The sequence below is a fragment of the Pristiophorus japonicus genome, unplaced genomic scaffold (genome assembly GCF_044704955.1).
Source record: "Pristiophorus japonicus isolate sPriJap1 unplaced genomic scaffold, sPriJap1.hap1 HAP1_SCAFFOLD_384, whole genome shotgun sequence".
Taxonomy (NCBI): Eukaryota; Metazoa; Chordata; class Chondrichthyes; family Pristiophoridae; genus Pristiophorus; species Pristiophorus japonicus.
Genome location: NW_027253696.1, coordinates 541777 through 561268, shown reverse-complemented (window position 1 = coordinate 561268; position 19492 = coordinate 541777). Strand labels below are relative to the sequence as shown.

Sequence of the window (19492 nt, the reverse complement as noted above, 5' to 3'; positions counted from 1 at the left end):
CAATGGACAAATCTGCCGCAAACACGTGGATCAAACTAAAAGGAGGTTCAGCAACCCCATAGAAGAAGCAGAGGAAGAACACGATGTAGAGTTTACTCCACCACAGGTGACCGAACACCGGAACCAAGTGGAGGAGAGCCCAGTCACTGTGGGCAGTTGGACAGGCCTGTGGCATCGCAAACAGCAGACTCTCAACAACCGGAGCCCCAACACAGGCGCTCTATAAGGGAGCGAGAAACCACCAGAGAGACTTAACCTGTGATCCCAATAAGACTTTGGGTGGGAGGTGATGTCATGTATTCAACTGTCATTGTAACCCATGTATAAGTTGGCCTAAGTTGTACACCTTGAGAACATTGACCACAAGGGGCGAACTTGTGGGAGACACTCCTAACCTGGACTTTCAGGTATAAAAGGGGAAGCTCCACCGACCTTCATCACTTGAGGTCTTGGTAATAAAGGCAACTGGTCACAGAGTGACCTTCTCTCACGTATGGGCCTCGTGTGCATTTATACTGTATAGTAAGGATATATCACGCTGCACTGTCGGAGAGGGAATACAGAGGGAGGGCCGCACTGTCGGAGGGGTGGTACTGAGAGAGCACTGCATTGTCGAAGGGGCAGTACTGAGGGAGCGCTGCACTGTCGGGAGGGGGCCAGTACGAGGGCGAGCCGCACTGTCGGAGGGGCATGACTGAGGTAACGGCGCACTGTTGGAGGGCAGTACTGAGGGAATGTTGCCCTGTTGGAAGGCCAGTGCTGATGGAGTGCTGCACTGTCAGAGGAGCAGTACTGAGTGAGCGCTGCTGTGTCGGAGGGGCAGTACTGAGGGAGTGCCGCACTGTCACGTGTCAGTACTGTGAGGGAGTGCTGCACTGTTGGGGGGGCGGGGCAGTACAGAGGCAGCACCGCACTGTCGGAGGGGCAGTACTGTGGGAGTGTTGCACTGTCGGAGGGCCAGTGCTGAGGGAACGTTGCACTGTTGAAGGGAACGCTGCACTGGCGTAGAGGGATTACTGAGGGCGTGCCACACTGTCGGAGGGGCTAAATTGAGGGAGTGCTATACAGGAGCACTGAGGGAGCAATGCACTGTCATGGGTCAGTACTGAGGGAGTGCTGCACTGTCGGGGTTGGGGTGGGCAGTATGGAGGCAGTGCCTCACTGTCGGAGGGGCAATACTGAGGGAGCGCCGCATTGTCGGAGTGGCAGTACTGCGGGAGTGCTGCACTGTCGGGGTGGCAGCACTGAGAGAGCGCCGCACTGTTGGAGGGGCAGTACTGAGAGAGCTCTGCTGCATAGTCATTGGGGCAGGACTGAGGGAGCGTTGCACTGTCGCAGGGGCAGTACTGAGAGAGCGCTGGATTGTTGGAGGGACAGTACTGAGAGAACATTGCACTGTCGGAGGGGCAGTACTGAGAGAGCGCTGCACTGTCGCAGGGGCAGTACTGAGAGAGCGTTGGATTGTTGGAGGGACAGTACGGAGAGAACATTGCACTTTCGGAGGGGCAGTACTGAGGGAGCACCACACTGTTGGAGGGGCAGTACTGAAGGAGTGCTGCACTGTTGGAGGGGCAATACTGAGTGAGCGCCGCAGTGTTGGAGGAGCAGTACCGAGGGAGTGCCGCACTGTCGGAGGGTCAGTACTGAGGGAGTGCTGCATTGCCGGAGGGCCAGTGCTGAGGGAACGTTGCACTGTCGAAGGGAACGCTGCATTGTCGGAGGGGTGGTACTGAGAGAGTTCTGCACTGTCGGGGTTGGCGCTGGGCTGTACGGAGGGAGCGCTGCACTGTCGGAGTGGCAGTACTGAGGGAGTGCCACACTGTCGGAGGGGCAGTACTGTGGGAGTGTTGCACTGTCGGAGGGCCAGTGCTGAGGGAACGTTGCACTGTCGAAGGGAACGCTGCATTGTCGGAGGGGTGGTACTGAGAGAGTTCTGCACTGTCGCGGTTGGCGCTGGGCTGTACTGAGAGAGTGTTGCTCTGTTGGAGGGGTAGATCTGAGGAAGAGCTGCAATTTCGGAGGGGCAGTGCTGAGAGAACGCTGCACTGTTGGGGAGAAGGCTGCACTGTCGGAGGGTCAATACTGAGGGTGCGCTGCACTGTCGGAGGGTCAGTTCTGAGGGAGTGCTGCACTGTCGGGAGGCGGGGAGGGTTGGGTAGTACTGAGGAGCATCGCACTGTCGGAGAGGCAGATCTTGTTCTATATGTTAACTTGTATTTACACTGTACAACCACCAGAGGGCTTATCCCTTGAAGTCCCAATGGATCCCATAATCCCTTAGGAGCACAGGTATTTAAGGAGGCTTCACAGGTTGGAGAGGCACTCTGGAGACCTGCAATAAAAAAATAAGGTCACACTTTACTTTGAGCACACAATGTCCAGTCTGACTCTTTCTCCATACACAACAACTGGCAACGAGATACAGATAGCAAACCCAAAGATGCAGAGAACAGTGGGCATTCTGGAGAAATTCTCGGAGTGAGATGATTGAGAACCTAATACTTCGTGGCCAACAAGCTAGATGGGGAAGAGAGCACTGCCAAACGAAGGGCGTTCCTCTTCACTGTCTGTGGGGCACCAACGTATGGCCTCATGAAGAATCCGCTTACTCCAGCGAAACCCACGGAGAAATCATACGACGATTTGAACCCGAAGGAAAATGTTCTGATGGCGAGATACCAGTTCTACACATACAAAAGGACTGAAGGCCAGGAAGTGGCGAGTTATGTCGCTGAGCTAAGATGCCTTGCAGGACATTGTGAATTTGAATTGACATTTGGAGCACATGCTCAGAGACTTTTTCATACTTGGCATTGGCCACGAAACCATACTTCGCAAACTTTTGACTGTAGAGACCCCAACCTTGAGTAAGGCCACAGCAATAGCCCAGGCGTTCATTGCCACAGTGACAATACGAAGCAAATCTCTAAGCACAGAAGTGCTGCTACAGGTACTGTGAACAAAGTGATGTTGTTTACGAATCGTAATGTACAGGGCAGGTCTCACATACCTGCAGCTACACGTCCGCGGATGTCTCAGAGTCCATCATCAAGAGTGATGAATGCAAGGCCATTAACACCTTGTTGGCGCTGCGGGGGTGATCATCAGTTCCATTCATGCCGATTCAAAGATTATGTTTGCAAGAGCTGTGGAACAATGGGACACCTCCAACGAGTGTGCAGGCAAGCTGCAAAGCCTGTTAAACCTGCAAACCACCATGTTGCAGAGGAGGACAGATCCATGGAGGATCACAATGAACCAGAGCCTCAGATCGAGGAGGCAGAGGTACATCGGGTGCACACATTCACCACGAATTGTCCCCGATAATGCTGAATGTTGAACTAAATGGACTCCTGGTGTCAATGGAGCTGGACACGGGCACGAGCCAGTCCATCATGGGCAAAAAGACTTTTGAAAGGTTGTGGTGCAACAGTCTTAACTCCAGTTCGCATGAAACTAAGAACTTACATGAAAGAACTGATTCCTGTAATCGGCAGTGCTACTGTAAAAGTCTCCTACGATGGAGCGGTACACAAGCTACCACTCTGGGCGGTACCGGGCGATGGTCCCACGCTGCTCGGCAGGAGCTGGCTGGGAAAGATACGCTGGAACTGGGACGATGTCAGAGCGCTATCGCCCGCTGACGACACTTCGTGTGCCCAGGTCTTAAACAAATTTCCTTCGCTATTCAAACCAGGCATCGGGAAATTCCAAGGAGCAAAAGTGCAGATCCACCTAATTCCGGGCACGTGACCCATCCATCACAAGGCGAGAGCAGTACCGTACATGATGAGAGGAAGGATAGAGATCAAGCTCGACCATCTGTAAAGAGAGGGCACCATTTCCCCGATCGAGTTCAACGAGTGGGCCAGTCCTATCATCCCAGTCCTCAAGGGAGATGGCACCATCAGAATCCGTGGCGATTACAAAGTAACTATCAATTGTTTCTCCCTGCAGGACCAATACCCACTACCAAAGGCTGACGACCTCTTTGCAATGCTGGCAGGAGGAAAGACGTTCACGGAGCTGGATCTGACTTCAGCCTACATGACGCAGGAACTGGAGGAATCATTGAAGGCCCTCACCTGCATCAACATGCACAAAGGTCTTTTTGTTTATAACAGATACCCGTTTGGAATCCGATCGGCGACGGCGATATTCCAGAGAAACATGGAAAACTTACTGAAGTCGGTCCAGCACACTGTGGTCTTCCAGGACGACATCTTGGTCATAGGTTGGAACACAGTCGAGCATCTGCAGAACCTGGAGGAGGTTCTTAGTCGACTCAACCACGTGGGGCTCAGGCTAAACGCTCGAAGTGCGTTTTCCTGGCACCTGAAGTGGAGTTCCTGGGAAGAAGGATTGCAGCGGACGGCATCAGGCTCACCAACGTGAAGACGGAGGCAATCGAGAACGCACCGAGGCCACAGAATGTGACAGAACTGCGGTCGTTTCTGGGACTACTGAACTACTTTGGTAACTTCTTACCGGGTCTCAGCACACTGTTAGAACCACTGCATGTCTTACTACGAAAAGGGGATGAATGGGTTTGGGGCAAAAGCCAAGAAAATGCCTTTGTAAAAGCGAGAAAATTGTTATGCTCAAACAAATTGCTTGTGTTGTATGATCTATGTAAACGTTTGGTACTAGCATGTGATGCATCGTCGTATGGCGTCGGGTATGTATTGCAACAAGCTAATGATCTTGGGAAACTGCAATCGGTTGCTTATGTATCCAGGAGTTTGTCTAAGCATGTGAGAGCCTACAGCATGATTGAGAAAGAAGCGTTAGCGTGCGTCTATGGGATAAAGAAAATGCATCAATACCTGTTTGGGCTAAAATTCGAATTGGAAACTGGCCATAAGCCACTTATATCCCTGTTCTCCGAGAGTAAAGGGATAAATACAAACGCATCGGCCCGCATCCAGAGATGGGCGCTCACGTTGTCCACATACAACTATGCCATCCGCCACAGGCCAGGCACAGAATACTGCGCCGATGCTCTCAGTAGGCAGCCATTGCCCACCACGGGGGTAGAAATGGCGCAGCCCGCAGATCTAACCATGGTTATGGAAGCATTTGAGAGTGAGCAATCACCCGTCACTGCCTGGCAGATTAGAACCTGGACAAGCCAGGACCCCTTATTATCTCTAGTCAAAAGCTGTATGCTTCACGGGAGCTTTTCATTGCGAGAGGGATGGAAGCAGGGAGGTCCTGCTGCAACTGTATAGGGTATTGGTGAGGCCGCACCTGGAGTACAGCGTGCAGTCTTGGTCACCTTACTTAAGGAAGGATATACTAGCTTTGGAGGGGGTACAGAGAAAATTCACGAGGCTGATTCCGGAGATGAGGGTGTTACCTTATGATGATAGATTGAGTAGACTGGGTCGTTACTCGTTGGAGTTCAGAAGGATGAGGGGTGATCTTATAGAAACATTTAAAATAATGAAAGGGATAGACAAGATAGAGGCAGAGAGGTTGTTTCCACTGGTCGGGGAGACTAGAACTAGGGGGCACAGCCTCAAAATACGGGGGAGCCAATTTAAAACCGAGTTGAGAAGGAATTTCTTTTCCCAGAAGGTTGTGAATCTGTGCAATTCTCTGCCCAAGGAAGCAGTTGAGGCTAGTTCATTGAATGTATTCAAGTCATGGATAGATAGATTTTTAACCAATAAGGGAATTAAGGGTTACGGGGAGCGGGCGGGTAAGTGGAGCTGAGTCCACGGCCAGATCAGCCATGATCTTGTTGAATGGCGGAGCAGGCTCGAGGGGCTAGATGGCCTACACCTGTTCCTAATTCTTATGTTCTTATGGTCTAGTGTCCCAGTGAAAATGCAGGAAGAGATAAAGTCGTTCCAGCGGCGCAAAGATGAAATCCTGTGTGCACAGATGTAACACATGCTCATAGTTAAGCAATGTACCCAGGGAGGCGCCGCTAAGTTTATGGTCTTGGCCCTCCAAACCATGGTCTAGGGTACACGTCGAATACGCAGGCTCGTTCTTAGGTAAAATGTTCCTTGTGGTTGTAGACGCGTCCTCCAAATGGATTGAATGTGAGATAATGTCGGCTAGCACGTCCGCTGCCACTACTGAAAGCCTGCGTGCCATGTTTGCCACACACGGCTTACCCGATGTCCTGGTGAGCGACAATGGGCCATGTTTCACCAGTGCTGAGTTCAAAGAATTCATGACCCATAATGGGATCAAACATCTCACATCTGCCCCGTTTAAACCAGCGTCCAATGGTCAGGCAGAGAGAGCAGTGCAAACCATCAAGCAAGGCTTGAAGAGGGTAAGTCTTATCGTTGAATGCCGAGTTCTGCTTAGCTACCACACGAGACCCCACTCACTCACTGGGACTCCACCTGCTGAACTGCTCATGAAAAGAACACTTAAGACAAGGCTCTCTTTAGTTCACCCTGATCTACATGAACAGGTAGAGAGCAGGCGGCTTCAACAAAGTGCATACCATGATAGCGCAAATATGTCACGCGAGATTGAAATCAATGATCCTGTACTTGTATTAAATTATGGACAAGGTCCCAAGTGGCTTCCCGGCACTGTCGTGGCCAATGAGGGGAGCAGAGTGTTTCGGGTCAAACTTTCAAATGGACTCATTCACCGGAAACACTTGGACCAAATCAAACTCAGATTCACAGACTATCCTGAGCAACCTTGATCCCTGGCACCACGGTTGACCACGAAGCAGAACCCATCATCCACAGCAGCCCTGCAGGGCCCAACACACCAGGCAGCCCAGCAAGGCCAGCTGCACAGCAGCCCAGCGAGGGCTCAACAAATGATTCAACAATACCAGCTTTCACACTGAGACGATCAACCAGGGCAAGGCGGCCCCCAGATTGACTCACATTGTAAATAGTTACACTATTGACTTTGGCGGGGGGGGGCAAAGTGTTGTTATAAATGTATACTTGTATTTACTCTGTACAGCCACCAGAGGGCTCATCCCTTGGAGTCCCAAGGGATCCCATAATCCCTTGGGAGTACAGGTATTTAAGCAGGCTCCACAGGTTGCGAGGCACTCTGGAGACCTGCAATAAAAGACTACTTTACTTTGAGCTGACAGTGTTCAATCTGACTCTTACTCCATACACAACATATCTGAGGGACCGCTGCACTGTCGGAGGGTCAGTATTGAAGGAATACTGCACTGTCGGAGGGGCAGTACTGAGGGAGTGCAGCACTGTCGGAGGCGCAGTACTGAGGAAGCGCCACACTGTCGGGAAAGCGGTACTGAGGGAATGCCGCAATGTTGGAGGGGCAGCACTGAGGGAGCTCCGCACTGTTGAAGGGGCAGTACTGAGGGAGTGCAGCACTGTCGGAGGGTCAGTATTGAGGGACTGCTGCAATTTCGGAGGGACAGTACTGAGGGAGTGCAGCACTCTCGGAGGGGCAGTGTTGAAGGAATGCTGCACTGTCGAGAGGGCGGTACTGAGGGAGAGACGCACTGTTAGTGTGGGGGGCGGAAGGGGGGGGTGCGGTGCAGTACTGAGGGAGTGTTGCACTGTCGGAGGGGCAGTACTGAGGGAGTGCCGTACTGTTGGAGGGGCACTACTGAAGGAATGCTGCACTGTCGGAGGGGCAGTTCTGAGGGAGAGCTACACTGACGGAGGAGCACTGCTGAGGGAACGCTGCACTGTCGGAGAGTCAGTACTGAGGGAGCGCTGCATTGTCGGGGTTGGGGCGGGCAGGGGGGCAGTACTGAGGGAGGAACACACTGTCGGAGGGGCAGTACAAAGGGAACACTGCACTGTCGGGGAGAATGATGTACTGTCGGAGCGGGAGTACTGAGGGAGCGCTGCACTGTGAGAGGGGCAGTTCTGAAGGAATGCTGCTCTGTCGGAAGGTCAGTACTGAGGGAGCGCTGCACTGTCGGAGGATCAGTACTGAGGGAGCGCTGCACTGTCGGAAGGTCAGTACTGAGGGAGCGCCGCACTATCGGAGGGGCAGTACTGAGGGAGTGCCGCACATTCGGAGGGGCAGTACTGAGCGAGTGCTGCACTGGCGGGGTGGGGGGGGTGGGCCATACGGAGGGAGCGTTGCACTGTCGAAGGGGCAGTACTGAGGGAGTGCTGCACTGTTGGCCGGGGAGCAGTACTGAGGGAGCACCGCACTGTCGGAGGGGCAGTACTGAGGGCGTGCTGCACTGCCGGCGGGCCAGTATTCAGGGAGCGCCGCACTGTTGGGAGGGCGGTACGGAGGGAGTGCCGCACTGTCGGAGGGGCAGTACTGAGAGAGTGCCACACTGTCGGGGTGGGGGGGTGGGCCGTACATTGGGAGTGATGCACTGTCGGAGGGGCCGTACTGAGGGAGTTCCAGACTGTCGGAGGGGCAGTACTGAGGGAGTGCAGTACTATTGGAGAAGCAGTACTGAGGGATTGCTGCAATTTCAGAAGGCCAGTACTGAGGGAGTGCCGTACTGTTGGAGGGATAGTTCTGAGGGAGTGCTGCACTATCGGAGGGGCACTACTGATGAAATGCTGCACTGTCGGAGCGGCAGTACTGAGGGAGTGCAGCACTGTGGGTGGGGCAGTATTGAGGAGTGCAGCACTGTCGGAGGGGCAGTAGAGGGGGGGCTGCTCTGTCGGAGGGGCAGTACTGAGGGAGCGCTGCACTTTTGGAGGGTCAGTGCTGAGGGGGAGCTGCAATTTCAGAAGGCCAATACTGAGGGATCGCCGCACTGTCGAAGGGGCATGCTGAGGGAGAGCTGCAATGTCAGAGGGGCAGTGCTGAGGGAATGTTGCACTTTCGGGGAGAACGCTACACTATCGGAGAGGGAGTATTGAGAGAGCGCTGCAGTGTGGGAGGGGCAGTACTGAGGGAGTGCAGCACTGTCGGTGGGGCAGTACTGAGGGAGTGCTGCACTTCGGAGGGGCAGTACAGAGGGAGTGCTGCACTGTCGGATGGGCAGTACTGAGAGAGTGTTGTACTGTCGACGGGCCAGTATTGAGGGAGCGCCGGATTGTCGGGAGAACAGTACGGAGGGAATGCCGCGCTGTCGGAGGGGCCGGTACTGAGCGAGTGCTGCGCTGTCGGTGTGGGGGTAGGGCCGTACGGAGGGAGCGCTGCACTGTCAGAGAGGCAGTACTGAGGGAGCGCACACTGTCGGAGGGGCAGTACTGAGAGAGCACCGCACTGTTGCAGGGGCAGAACTGAGGGAGTGCAGCACTGTCGGAGGGGCAGTACTGAGAGAGCGCTGTACTCTTGGAGGGGCAGTACTGAGAGAGCGCTGCATCGTCAAAGGGGCAGTACTGAGGGAGCCCCGCACTGTTGGAGGGGCAGCACTGAGGCAGTGCAGCAATTTCAGAAGGCCAGTACTGAAGCAGCGCCACACAGTTGCAGCGGCAGTTCTGAGGGAGTGCTGCATTGTCGGAGGGGCAGTACTGAGGAAGTGCTGCAATGTCGGAGGGGCAGTACTGAGGGAGGGCTGCACTGTCGGAGGGCCAGTACTGAGGGAACGCTGCACTGTCGGATGGGCAGTACTGAGGGAGCGATGCAATGTCGGAGGGGCAGTACTGAGGGAGCGCTGCACTGTCGGAGGGGCAGTACTTCGGGGGCGCTGCACTGTCGGGGGGGAAGTACTGAGGGAGCGATGCACTGTCGGAGGGGCAGTACTTAGGGGGCACTGCACTGTCGGAGGGGCAGTACTGAGGGAGCGCTGCACTGTCAGAGGGTGAGTACTGAGGGAATGCTTCACTGTTGGAGGGGCAGTACTGAGGGAGCGCTGCTCAGTCGGAGGGACAGTATTGTGGTAGGGCTGCACTGTCGGCGTGGCAGTACTGAAGGAGTGTGCACTGTCAGAGGGTGAGTACTGAGGGAATGCTTCACTGTTGGAGGGGCAATACTGAGGGAGGGCTGCTCTGTCGGAGGGACAGTGAGTGTTGCCTCAGAGGGGCAGTACTGAGTGAACGCTGCACTGTTGGAGGGGCAGTACTGAGGGAGCGCAGTACTGTTGCAGGGGCAGTAGTGAGGGAACTCTGCACTGTTGGAGGACAATAGTGAGGGAAAGCTGCACTGTCGGGCAGGCTTTACTGAGGGTGCTCTGCTCTGTCGGAGGGGCAGTACTGAGCGAGCACTGCATTGTTGGAGGAGCAATACTTCGGGAGTGCTGCATTGTCAGAGGGGTAATACGGAGGGAAGCTCCACTGTTTGAGGGGCAGTACTGAGGGAGTGACGCACCGTTGGAGGGGCAGTACTGAGGGAGCGCTACAATGTCGGAGGGCCAGTACTGAGGGAGTGTCGCACTGTCGGAAGGGCGGTACTGGGGGAGTGTCGCACTGTCGGAGGTGCGGTACTGAGGGAGTGCGGCACTGTCGGAGGGACAGTAGTGAGGGAGCACTGCATTGTTGGAGGGGCAGTACTGAGGGAGTGCTGCACAGTCTGAGGAGCAGTACTGAGGGAGCGCTGCATTGTTGGAGGGGCAGTACTGAGGGAGCGCCGTACAGTTGCAGGGGCAGTGCTGAGAGAGTGCTGCACTATTGGAGGGGCAGTACAGAGGGAGTACTGCAGTATCGGAGAGGCAGTACTGAGGGAGCGCAGTACTGTCGGAGGGGCAGTACTGAGGGAGCGCTGCACTGTCGGAGGGGCAGTACTAAGGGAGTGATGCATTGTCAGGGGGTAATACGAAGGGAAGCTGCACTGTTTGAGGGGCAGTACTGAGGGAGCGTACTGCCAGTGGTGGCGGGGGGGGGGGGGGGGGGGGGGGAGTGGGTGGGCAGTACCGAGGGCGCGCCGCACTGTCGGAGGTGCGGTACTGAGGGAGTGCGGCACTGTCAGAGGGGTAGTACTGAGGGAGCACTGCACTGTCGGAGGGGCAGCACTGAGGGAGCGCTGCACTGTTGGATGGACAGTACTGAGGGAGTGCTGCACAGTCAGAGGGACAGTACTGAGGGAGCACTGCACTGTCGGAGGTGCGGTACTGAGGGAGTGCGGCACTGTCAGACTGGTAGTACTGAGGGAGTGCTGCACTGTTGGATGGACAGTACTGAGGGAGTGCTGCACAGTCAGAGGGGCAGTACTGAGGGAGCACTGCACTGTCGGAGGGGCACTACTGAGAGAGTGTTGTACTGTCGACGGGCCAGTATTGAGGGAGCGCCGGATTGTCGGGAGAGCAGTACGGAGGGAATGCTGCGCTGTCGGAGGGGCCGGTACTGAGCGAGTGCTGCGCTGTCGGGGTGGGGGGTGGGCCGTACGGAGGGAGCACTGCACTGTCAGAGAGGCAGTACTGAAGGAGCGCACACTGTCGGAGGGGCAGTACTGAGAGAACGCTGTACTCTCGGAGGGGCAGTACTGAGAGAGCGCTGCATCGTCAAAGGGGCAGTACTGAGGGAGCCCCGCACTGTTGGAGGGGCAGCACTGAGGCAGTGCAGCAATTTCAGAAGGCCAGTACTAAAGCAGCGCCACACAGTTGCAGCGGCAGTTCTGAGGGAGTGCTGCATTGTCGGAGGGGCAGTACTGAGGAAGTGCTGCAATGTCGGAGGGGCAGTACTGAGGAAGTGCTGCAATGTCGGAGGGCCAGTACTGAGGGAACGCTGCACTGTCAGAGGGCATTATTGAGGGAGCGCTGCACTGTCGGAGGGGCAGTACTGAGGGAGCGCTGCACTGTCAGAGAGGCAGTACTGAGGGAATGCTGAACTGTTGTAGGGGCAGTAGTGAGGGAGGGCTGCTCTGTCGGAGGGACAGTATTGTGGTAGGGCTGCACTGTCGGCGTAGCAGTACTGAAGGAGTGTGCACTGTCAGAGGGGCAATACTGAGGGAGGGCTGCTCTGTCGGAGGGACAGTGAGTGTTGCCTCAGAGGGGCAGTACTGAGGGAGCTCTGCACTGTCGGCGGGGCAGTACTATGGGAGTGCTGCACTGTCAGAGGACCATTACTGAGTGAACGCTGCACTGTTGGAGGGGCAGTACTGAGGGAGCGCAGTACTGTTGCAGGGGCAGTAGTGAGGGAACTCTGCACTGTTGGAGGACAATAGTGAGGGAAAACTGCACTGTCGGGCAGGCTTTACTGAGGGTGCTCTGCTCTGTCGGAGGGGCAGTACTGAGCGAGCACTGCATTGTTGGAGGAGCAATAATTCGGGAGTGCTGCATTGTCAGAGGGGTAATACGGAGGGAAGCTCCACTGTTTGAGGGGCAGTACTGAGGGAGTGACGCACCGTCGGAGGGGCAGTACTGAGGGAGCGCTACAATGTCGGAGGGCCAGTACTGAGGGAGTGTCGCACTGTCGGAAGGGCGGTACTGGGGGAGTGTCGCACTGTCGGAGGTGCGGTACTGAGGGAGTGCGGCACTGTCGGAGGGACAGTAGTGAGGGAGCACTGCATTGTTGGAGGGGCAGTACTGAGGGAGTGCTGCACAGTCTGAGGAGCAGTACTGAGGGAGCACTGCACTGTTGGAGGGGCAGTACTGAGGGAGTGCAGCAATTTCAGAAGGCCAGTACTGAGGGAGCGCCGTACAGTTGCAGGGGCAGTTCTGAAAGAGTGCTGCACTGTCAGAGGGGCAGTACTGAGGGAGCGCTGCACTGTCGGGCGGCATTATTGAGGGAGCGCTGCACTCTCAGTGGGGCAGCACTGAGGGAATGCTTCACTTTTGGAGTGGGGTACTGAGGGAGTGTTACACTGTCGGAGGGGCAGTACTGAGGGAACGCTGCACTGTCGGAGGGCCAGTACTGATGGAGCGCTACACTGTCGGAGGGGCAGTACTGAGGAAGTGTTGCACTGTTGGAGGAGCAATACTTAGGAAGTGCTGCATTGTCAGAGGGGTAATACGGAGGGAAGCTGCACTGTTTGAGGGGCAGTACTGAGTGAGCGCTGCATTGTCGGAGGGGCAGTACTGAGGGAGGGTTGCTCTGTCGGAGGGGCAGTATTGTGGGAGGGATGCACTGTCGGAGGGGCAGTACTGAGGGAGCCCCGCACTGTCGGAGGGGCAATGTGTGCTGCACTGTCGGCGGGGCAGTATTGAGGGAGGGCTACACTGTCGGAGGGCCATTACTGAGGGAGCGCTGCACTGTTGGAGCGGCAGTACTGAGGGGTGCTGCAATTTCAGAAGGCCAGTGCTGTGGGAGCGCCGCACTGTCGGGGGGGCAGTACTGAAGGAACGCTGCACTGTCAGAGGTCCAGTACTGAGGGAGTGCTGCACTTTTGGAGGGGTAGTACTGAGGGAGTGCTGCACTGTTGAAAGGGCAGTACTGAGGGAGTGCTGCAATTTCAGAAGGCCAGTGCTGAGGGAGTGCCACACTGTTGGAGGTGCAGTACAGAGGGAGCACTGCACTGTTGAAAGGGCAGTAGTAAGGGAGCGCTGCACTGTCGGATGGGCTGTACCCAGAGAGCGCTGCACTATCGGCGGGGGCAGTATTGAGGGAGCAATGCACTATCGGAGGGGCAGTACTAAGGGAGTGCTGCATTGTCAGAGGGGCAGTACTGAAGGAGCGCCGCATTGTCGGCGGTGATGTTAAATGGAGGGACCATCTGCCCTTTGTATTGGACGTACAAGGTCCCATGGCAATATATCGAAGAAGAGCAGGGGAATTCTTCCGGTTTTCTGGTCAATATTTAGAGCTCAACATCACTTAAACAGATTACCTGGTCATTTATCGCATCGCTGGGATCTTGCTGTGCACTAATTGGCTGTTGTGATTCTCCCACAAAACAAAAGACTACCCTTTGGGATAATGAATTGTTGTTAAGGGCTTTGGTACGCGGGGAAGTTGCGACAAGCGTCGCATACTGGTCAGTCGTTCTGTTTGCTCAGTCTTGTTCCAATTCATGAACCAATCGAAACAAGCATTCACTATTTTCCCTCAAAACCTGTCGCAATCAGTAAAAGCTTTGCGATATCCTCGCTGTATTGACAATGCAACAAGCAGCAGAAATCCACACCCAGCTCCTGTCACACTTCCAGTGCCCCAACCTGCAGTGGGACTGGGCTGGATAGCTCTTTGACAGTCGGCACAGATATGATGGGCCGAATGGCCTCCTTCTGTGCCCTAAATTTTTATGATTCTCTGACGAGTGAGCTTCAGACCTGATCAAGTGCCTGTAAGTGAACATAGGCGACTGTGGACTGTTGGTGCGTCTTACCCGGGTGCGAGAGAATTCCACACTTCCCCACAGGACGATTCCACTGGCGCCAAGGGCCGCACTTTCCCCAATGCTGTAGATTAAATCTGTCTGCAATGAAAGCGCAGTCAATGAGTAAATGAGCAGGTTATATCTGAGCTGCTCTGACGGAGGGGCGGCGGGCGGTTTGTGAAGCAACGTTCCACCTGTGCTGGTTTTAATGATGTTGTTACACAAGGATTGACAAACACTCCCTTACCTCAGTGTGGCCCTATTTTGCGCAAGGCATTGAGTGTTTGCCATTGGGCAAAACCACGAGGACAACTTCAAGCCCCCACAGAGGGAGGGCGACACTAACGAATCACCAGGTGCCTGTTCAAATTAAAGCATGCAGCCGGTAAACCATCATCACCCCGGCAACCAAATTTTAATTTGACTGTTTAAAGTTTAAAGTTTAATTTTTTTTAATTGTCGGTTTTCGTGCCCCTTTAATAAGGGGGCATTTGATTTACATTTGATTTACAGGTACAACGAAAATAGTTGCAGCCGGTAAACACAGGTGCTGCTTTGGAAATGGATGTTGACACCACAATTGATGTCCTGTCTGGGACATGTGTTGAACCAGGTGTGGATTGCAGCTTTTAAATCATTTCCCTGTCAAACTATTTACAAAAGAACCAGTGGTCCCCAGCAAAGGGTGTGTGGAGGGCTGATTCTGGGGGTTCGGGAGCAGGTCTATACCCAGTGCGGAGAAGTGAGGAGTGGGAGCAGTTTGAAGAGTCAGGTGGTACATTCCCCCAGAATACCAACTTCTTCCCATTACAGCATTCTGCATTTCACCCAATCGGCCCACAGATTGGCCTCAGTAAGCAGCTTGTCCCAACTGTCCATCTTTCCGGTGGTAGTTATGGATAAGGACAAGGATAGACCAAGAATAAAAGTCCCAGCTAATTTTGCTAAGTTGAGAAGTGATTTGGCCACAGTGGGCTGGAAACAGCCACTTGAAGGTAAATCAGTGTCGGAACAGTGGGAGGCATTCAAGGAGGAGATCCGGAGGGCTCAGGCCAAACATGTGTCCTTAAAGAAAAAGGGTGGGAATAACAATTCTAGAGACCCCTGATGTCTAGGGACTTACAGGGGAGGATAAAGAAAAAAAGGGAAGCTTATGTCATATACAGACGGCTAAATACTGTAGAATCTCTGGAGGAATATAGAAAAATCAGAGGTAAAATTAAAAAGAATATTAGGACTGCTAAGAGAGAGCATGAACAATTATTGGCAATTAAAATCAAGGAAAACCCAAAGATGTTCTATAAATATATTAAGAGCAAGAGGATAACTAAAGAAAGGGTAGAGCCTATCAGGGACCATGAGGGTAATCTTTGTGTGGAGGTGGAAGATGTTGGTATGGTTCTTAATGAATACTTTGCATCTGTTTTCACAAAGGAAAGGGGCAATGCAGATGCTGCTATCGAGGAGGAGTATGAAATTCTGGATGAAATAAACATAGTGAGAGAGGAGGTATTAAAGGGTTTCGTGGCTTTGAAAGTGGATAAGTCCCCAGGCCCGGATGAAATGCATCCCAGGCTATTGAGTGAAGCAAAAGAGGAAATAGCAGAGGCCTTGACCATCGTTTTCCAGTCATCTTTGAATTCAGGTATGGTGCCGGAGGACTGGAGGACTGCTAATGTGGTACCCTTGTTTAAGAAGGGAGAAAGGGATACGTCGAGTAATTACAGGCCAGTCAGCCTAACCGCAGTGGTGGACAATTATTGGAAAAAATCCTGAAACACAGGATAAATCTACATTTGGAAGGGCTAGGATTAATTAGGGACAGTCAGCACGGATTTATTGAGGAAACATCGTGTATGACTAACCTGATTTAAATTTTCGAGGAGGTAACCAGGAGGGTTGATGAGGGTAGTGCATACGATGTAGTGTATATGGACTTTAGCAAAACTTTTGAGAAGGTTCCACATGGCAGACTGGTCACAAAGGTAAAAGCCCATGGGATCCAGGGCAAAGTGGCAAGTTGGATCCAAAATTGGCTTAGAGGTAGGAAGCAAAGGGTAATGATGAATGTTTTTGTGACTGGAAGGATGTTTCCAGTGGGGTTCCACAGGGCTCAGTACTGGGTTCCTTGCTTTTTGTGATATATATCAATGATCTAGATTTGAATATAGGGGGTATGATTAAGAAGTTTGCAGATGACACTAAAATTGGCTGTGTGGTTGATAATGAAGAGGAAAGTCATGGACTGCAGGAGGCTATCAATCTACTGGTCAGGTGGGCAGAATAGTGGCAAATGGAATTTAATTCAGAGAAGTGTGAGGTAATGCATTTGGGAAGGGCTAATAAGGAAAGGGTATACACATTAAGCTGTAGGTCACTTAATAGTGTAGATGATCAAAGGGACCTTGGAGTGCTTGTCCACAGATCCCTGAAAGTAGCAGGCCAGGTGGATAAGGTGGCTAAGAAGGCATAGGGAATGCTTGCCTTTATTGGCCAAGGCATAGAATATAAGAGTAGAGAGGTTATGCTTAAATTGTACAATGCACTGGTTAGGCCACAGCTGGAGTACTGCGTGCAGTTCTGATCACCGTATTATAGGAAGGACGTGATTGCACTGGAGAGGGTGCAGAGGAGATTTACTAGGATGCTGCCTGGAATGGAGAACCTTAGCTATGAGAACCAATTGGATAGGCTGAGTTTGTTCACCTTGGAATAGAGGAGGCTGAGAGGAGACCTCATTGAGGTGTATAATACTTTGAGGGGCCCGGATAAAGTGGATAGCAAGGGCCTATTTCCCTTGGTGGAAGGGTCAATTACTGGGGAGCATAGGTTTAAGGTGGCTGATGGAAGGTTTAGAGGGGATTTGAGGGGAAGCTTCTTCACACAGAGGGCTGTGGGGGTCTGGAACTCACTGCCTGGAAGGGTGGTGAATGCAGAAATCCTCACCCCATTTAAAAGGTGCTTGGATGGGCACTTGAAGTGTCGTAACCTGCAGAGTTATGGAACTGGAGCTGGTAATTGGGATTAGACTGGATAACCTCTTATTGGCTGGCGCAGATACGATGGTAAGTACTACAGGGAATCGAATATGGGCAGAGTGATCTCCTGGACTAGTTTCGATTGCCTGGATGAGTCGGAGATGAATTTTCCCTGATTCTTTACCGCCAATTGGCCTGGGTTTTTAACTGGTCTTTTGCCTCTCCAAGGAGATAGCATGACTCCGTGCGGTTGTGTAGAGTGAACTGGTTGGGCCGGATGCTCTTTACCTATCTGCCATTGTTCATTGTTTTATATGTAACCTTCAGGGCTGCTGACCGAGGGCCGTGAGGCTCTTTGTCGACCGTCGCGGACACGATGGGCCGAAATGGCCTCCTTCTGCGCTGTAAATTTCTATGTTTCCTCAACTCTGCCCAACCTTGCAACCTGTGCACTGATTCCGGCTCGACTATCCTTGTGTCCATCTCCATTCGCACCCTCCCCCCCTCACCTCGGGGTCTATCACCATCCCCACTCGCACCCCCCCCCCACACCCCCCACCCCGTTCTATCTCTAGCAAACCTCCCTGCCCCCTCCCCACGGTCTATCACTATGATTCCCCCCCCCGCCAGGTTCTATCTCCGCGCCCCCCAAGGTCTATCTCCAGCAAATCTCCCCCCACCCTCCCTCCATTTCAAGACAATGGAGCTGAAATTATCCACCGCTGGAAACGGGACACACACCCTGTTTATCGTGTTTTTACCGGTGCGGTGGCCTCGAGCGAAATTCCGGTCTTTGGCTTTTTTTTGGCGGACTGGAAGTCAGTTAGAACGGGGGTGGGAGTGCGACAATGAGCACACGAGAGGGGCGGAGGTTGGGGGTGGGCGGAGCAGCAGCTGCTGTCAGTCATGACGTTATCACGTCGCCACGTCACCACAGCTCTCCTCTTCACTTAAAGGGGAAACCCTGTGCAATTGTTTACGTTAGGTCCATTGGGCCACCAGGGAGGATTTCCACTGGGCCTGCGCTCCCTCAGTACTGTCCCTCCGACGGTGGGGCGCTCCTTCAGTACTGCCCCTTTGACATTGCGACACTCCTTCAGTACTGCCCGTCTGACAAGTCAGCACTCCCTCAGTACTGCCCCTCTGACAGTGCAGCACTTCTTCAGTACTACCCCTCCAACAGTGCAGCTCTCCATCAGTACTGTCCCTCCGATAGTGGGGTGCTCCCTCAGTACTGCTGCTCCGAAAGTGTGGCGCTCCCTCAGTACTGTCCCTCTGACAGTGCAGCCCTCCCCCAGTACTGTCCCTCCAACAACACAGCGCTCCCTCAGTACTGTCCCTCCGACAGCGCAGCTCTCCCTCAGTACTTGCCCTCTGACAGAGAAGCGCTCCCTCAGTACTGCCCCTCTGACAGTGCGATGCTCACTCAGTACTGCCCATCCAACAGTGCAGCGCTCCCTCAGTACTGCCCCTCCGACAGTGCAGCGCTCACTCAGCACTGCCCATCTGACAGTGCAGCACTCCCTCAGTACTGTCCCTCCGACAGTGCAGCACTCCCTCAGCACTGCACTGGAGTGTCAGCCTAGAATTTTTTTGTGCTCATGTCTCTGGAGTGGGACTTGGATATACAAGGTTCTGACTCACTGAGGGTGTGACTCTCTGAGCCATGGCTGACACATGGAAGACTCTTAGTTAAGCTTATGTTGTTGCGATTCAGGGTAAACCCAGCGAATGGACAGGAGGGTTATAAATCTATGGAAATTCTTTCAGAGAGTCGTAAATCTGTGAAATTCTCTGCCCCAAAGAGCTGTGGAGTCTGGGTCATTGAATATATTTAAGGCAGAGATGGACAGATTTTTGAGTGATAAGGGGATAAAGGGTTATGGGGAGTGGGCAGGGAAGTGGAGCTGAGTCCATGATCAGATCAGCCGTGATCTTACTGAATGGCAGAGCAGACTGGAGGGGCCAAACAGCCTATTCCTGCTCCTATTTGTTATGTTCTTATGAAACTGGTTGGAGTAGTTATATTGGGTGGGGTGTCGTACCGGCTGGGGGCTGGGGGGCTGGGTATTGGGGACTGGGGACTGGGGGACTGGGGACATGGGGACTGGGGATTGGGGGGGCTGGGGACATGGGGGCTAGGGACATGTGGGTTGGGTACATGGGGGCTAGGGACATGTGGGCTGGGTGTTGGGGGACTGGGGGTTGGGACCATCTTTAATTTACATCAATGAGCGAGATTTGGAAAGATGAGGAAAGCAAGGAAGAGTGTGAGGAGAGGTTCGTATCCGGAGGGATACTGAACCTGGATTTCCTCAGTCTTCAGAGAGAGAGAGGATGCTGGGGATGAGGTCAGCCCTGAATTGAGTCGAAGTGCGATGTGAGCTATAATGATAAATAAAGGGAAGTGTAGCGAGGTTTACGGAGCCGTT

General features: G+C 53.6%; 1 protein-coding gene across 2 annotated transcripts in view; it reads right to left on the bottom strand.

Annotated features, from left to right (window-relative positions):
* Positions 1-19492, bottom strand: part of LOC139250515 (hyaluronidase-4-like) — a 118000-nt gene that overhangs the window by 16384 nt on the left and 82124 nt on the right. For both annotated transcript variants that reach the window (XM_070872889.1, XM_070872888.1), the window contains exon 3: positions 14092-14181. In XM_070872889.1, the coding sequence (XP_070728990.1) occupies positions 14092-14181 (90 nt within the window). The remainder of the gene's footprint in view (positions 1-14091; positions 14182-19492) is intronic.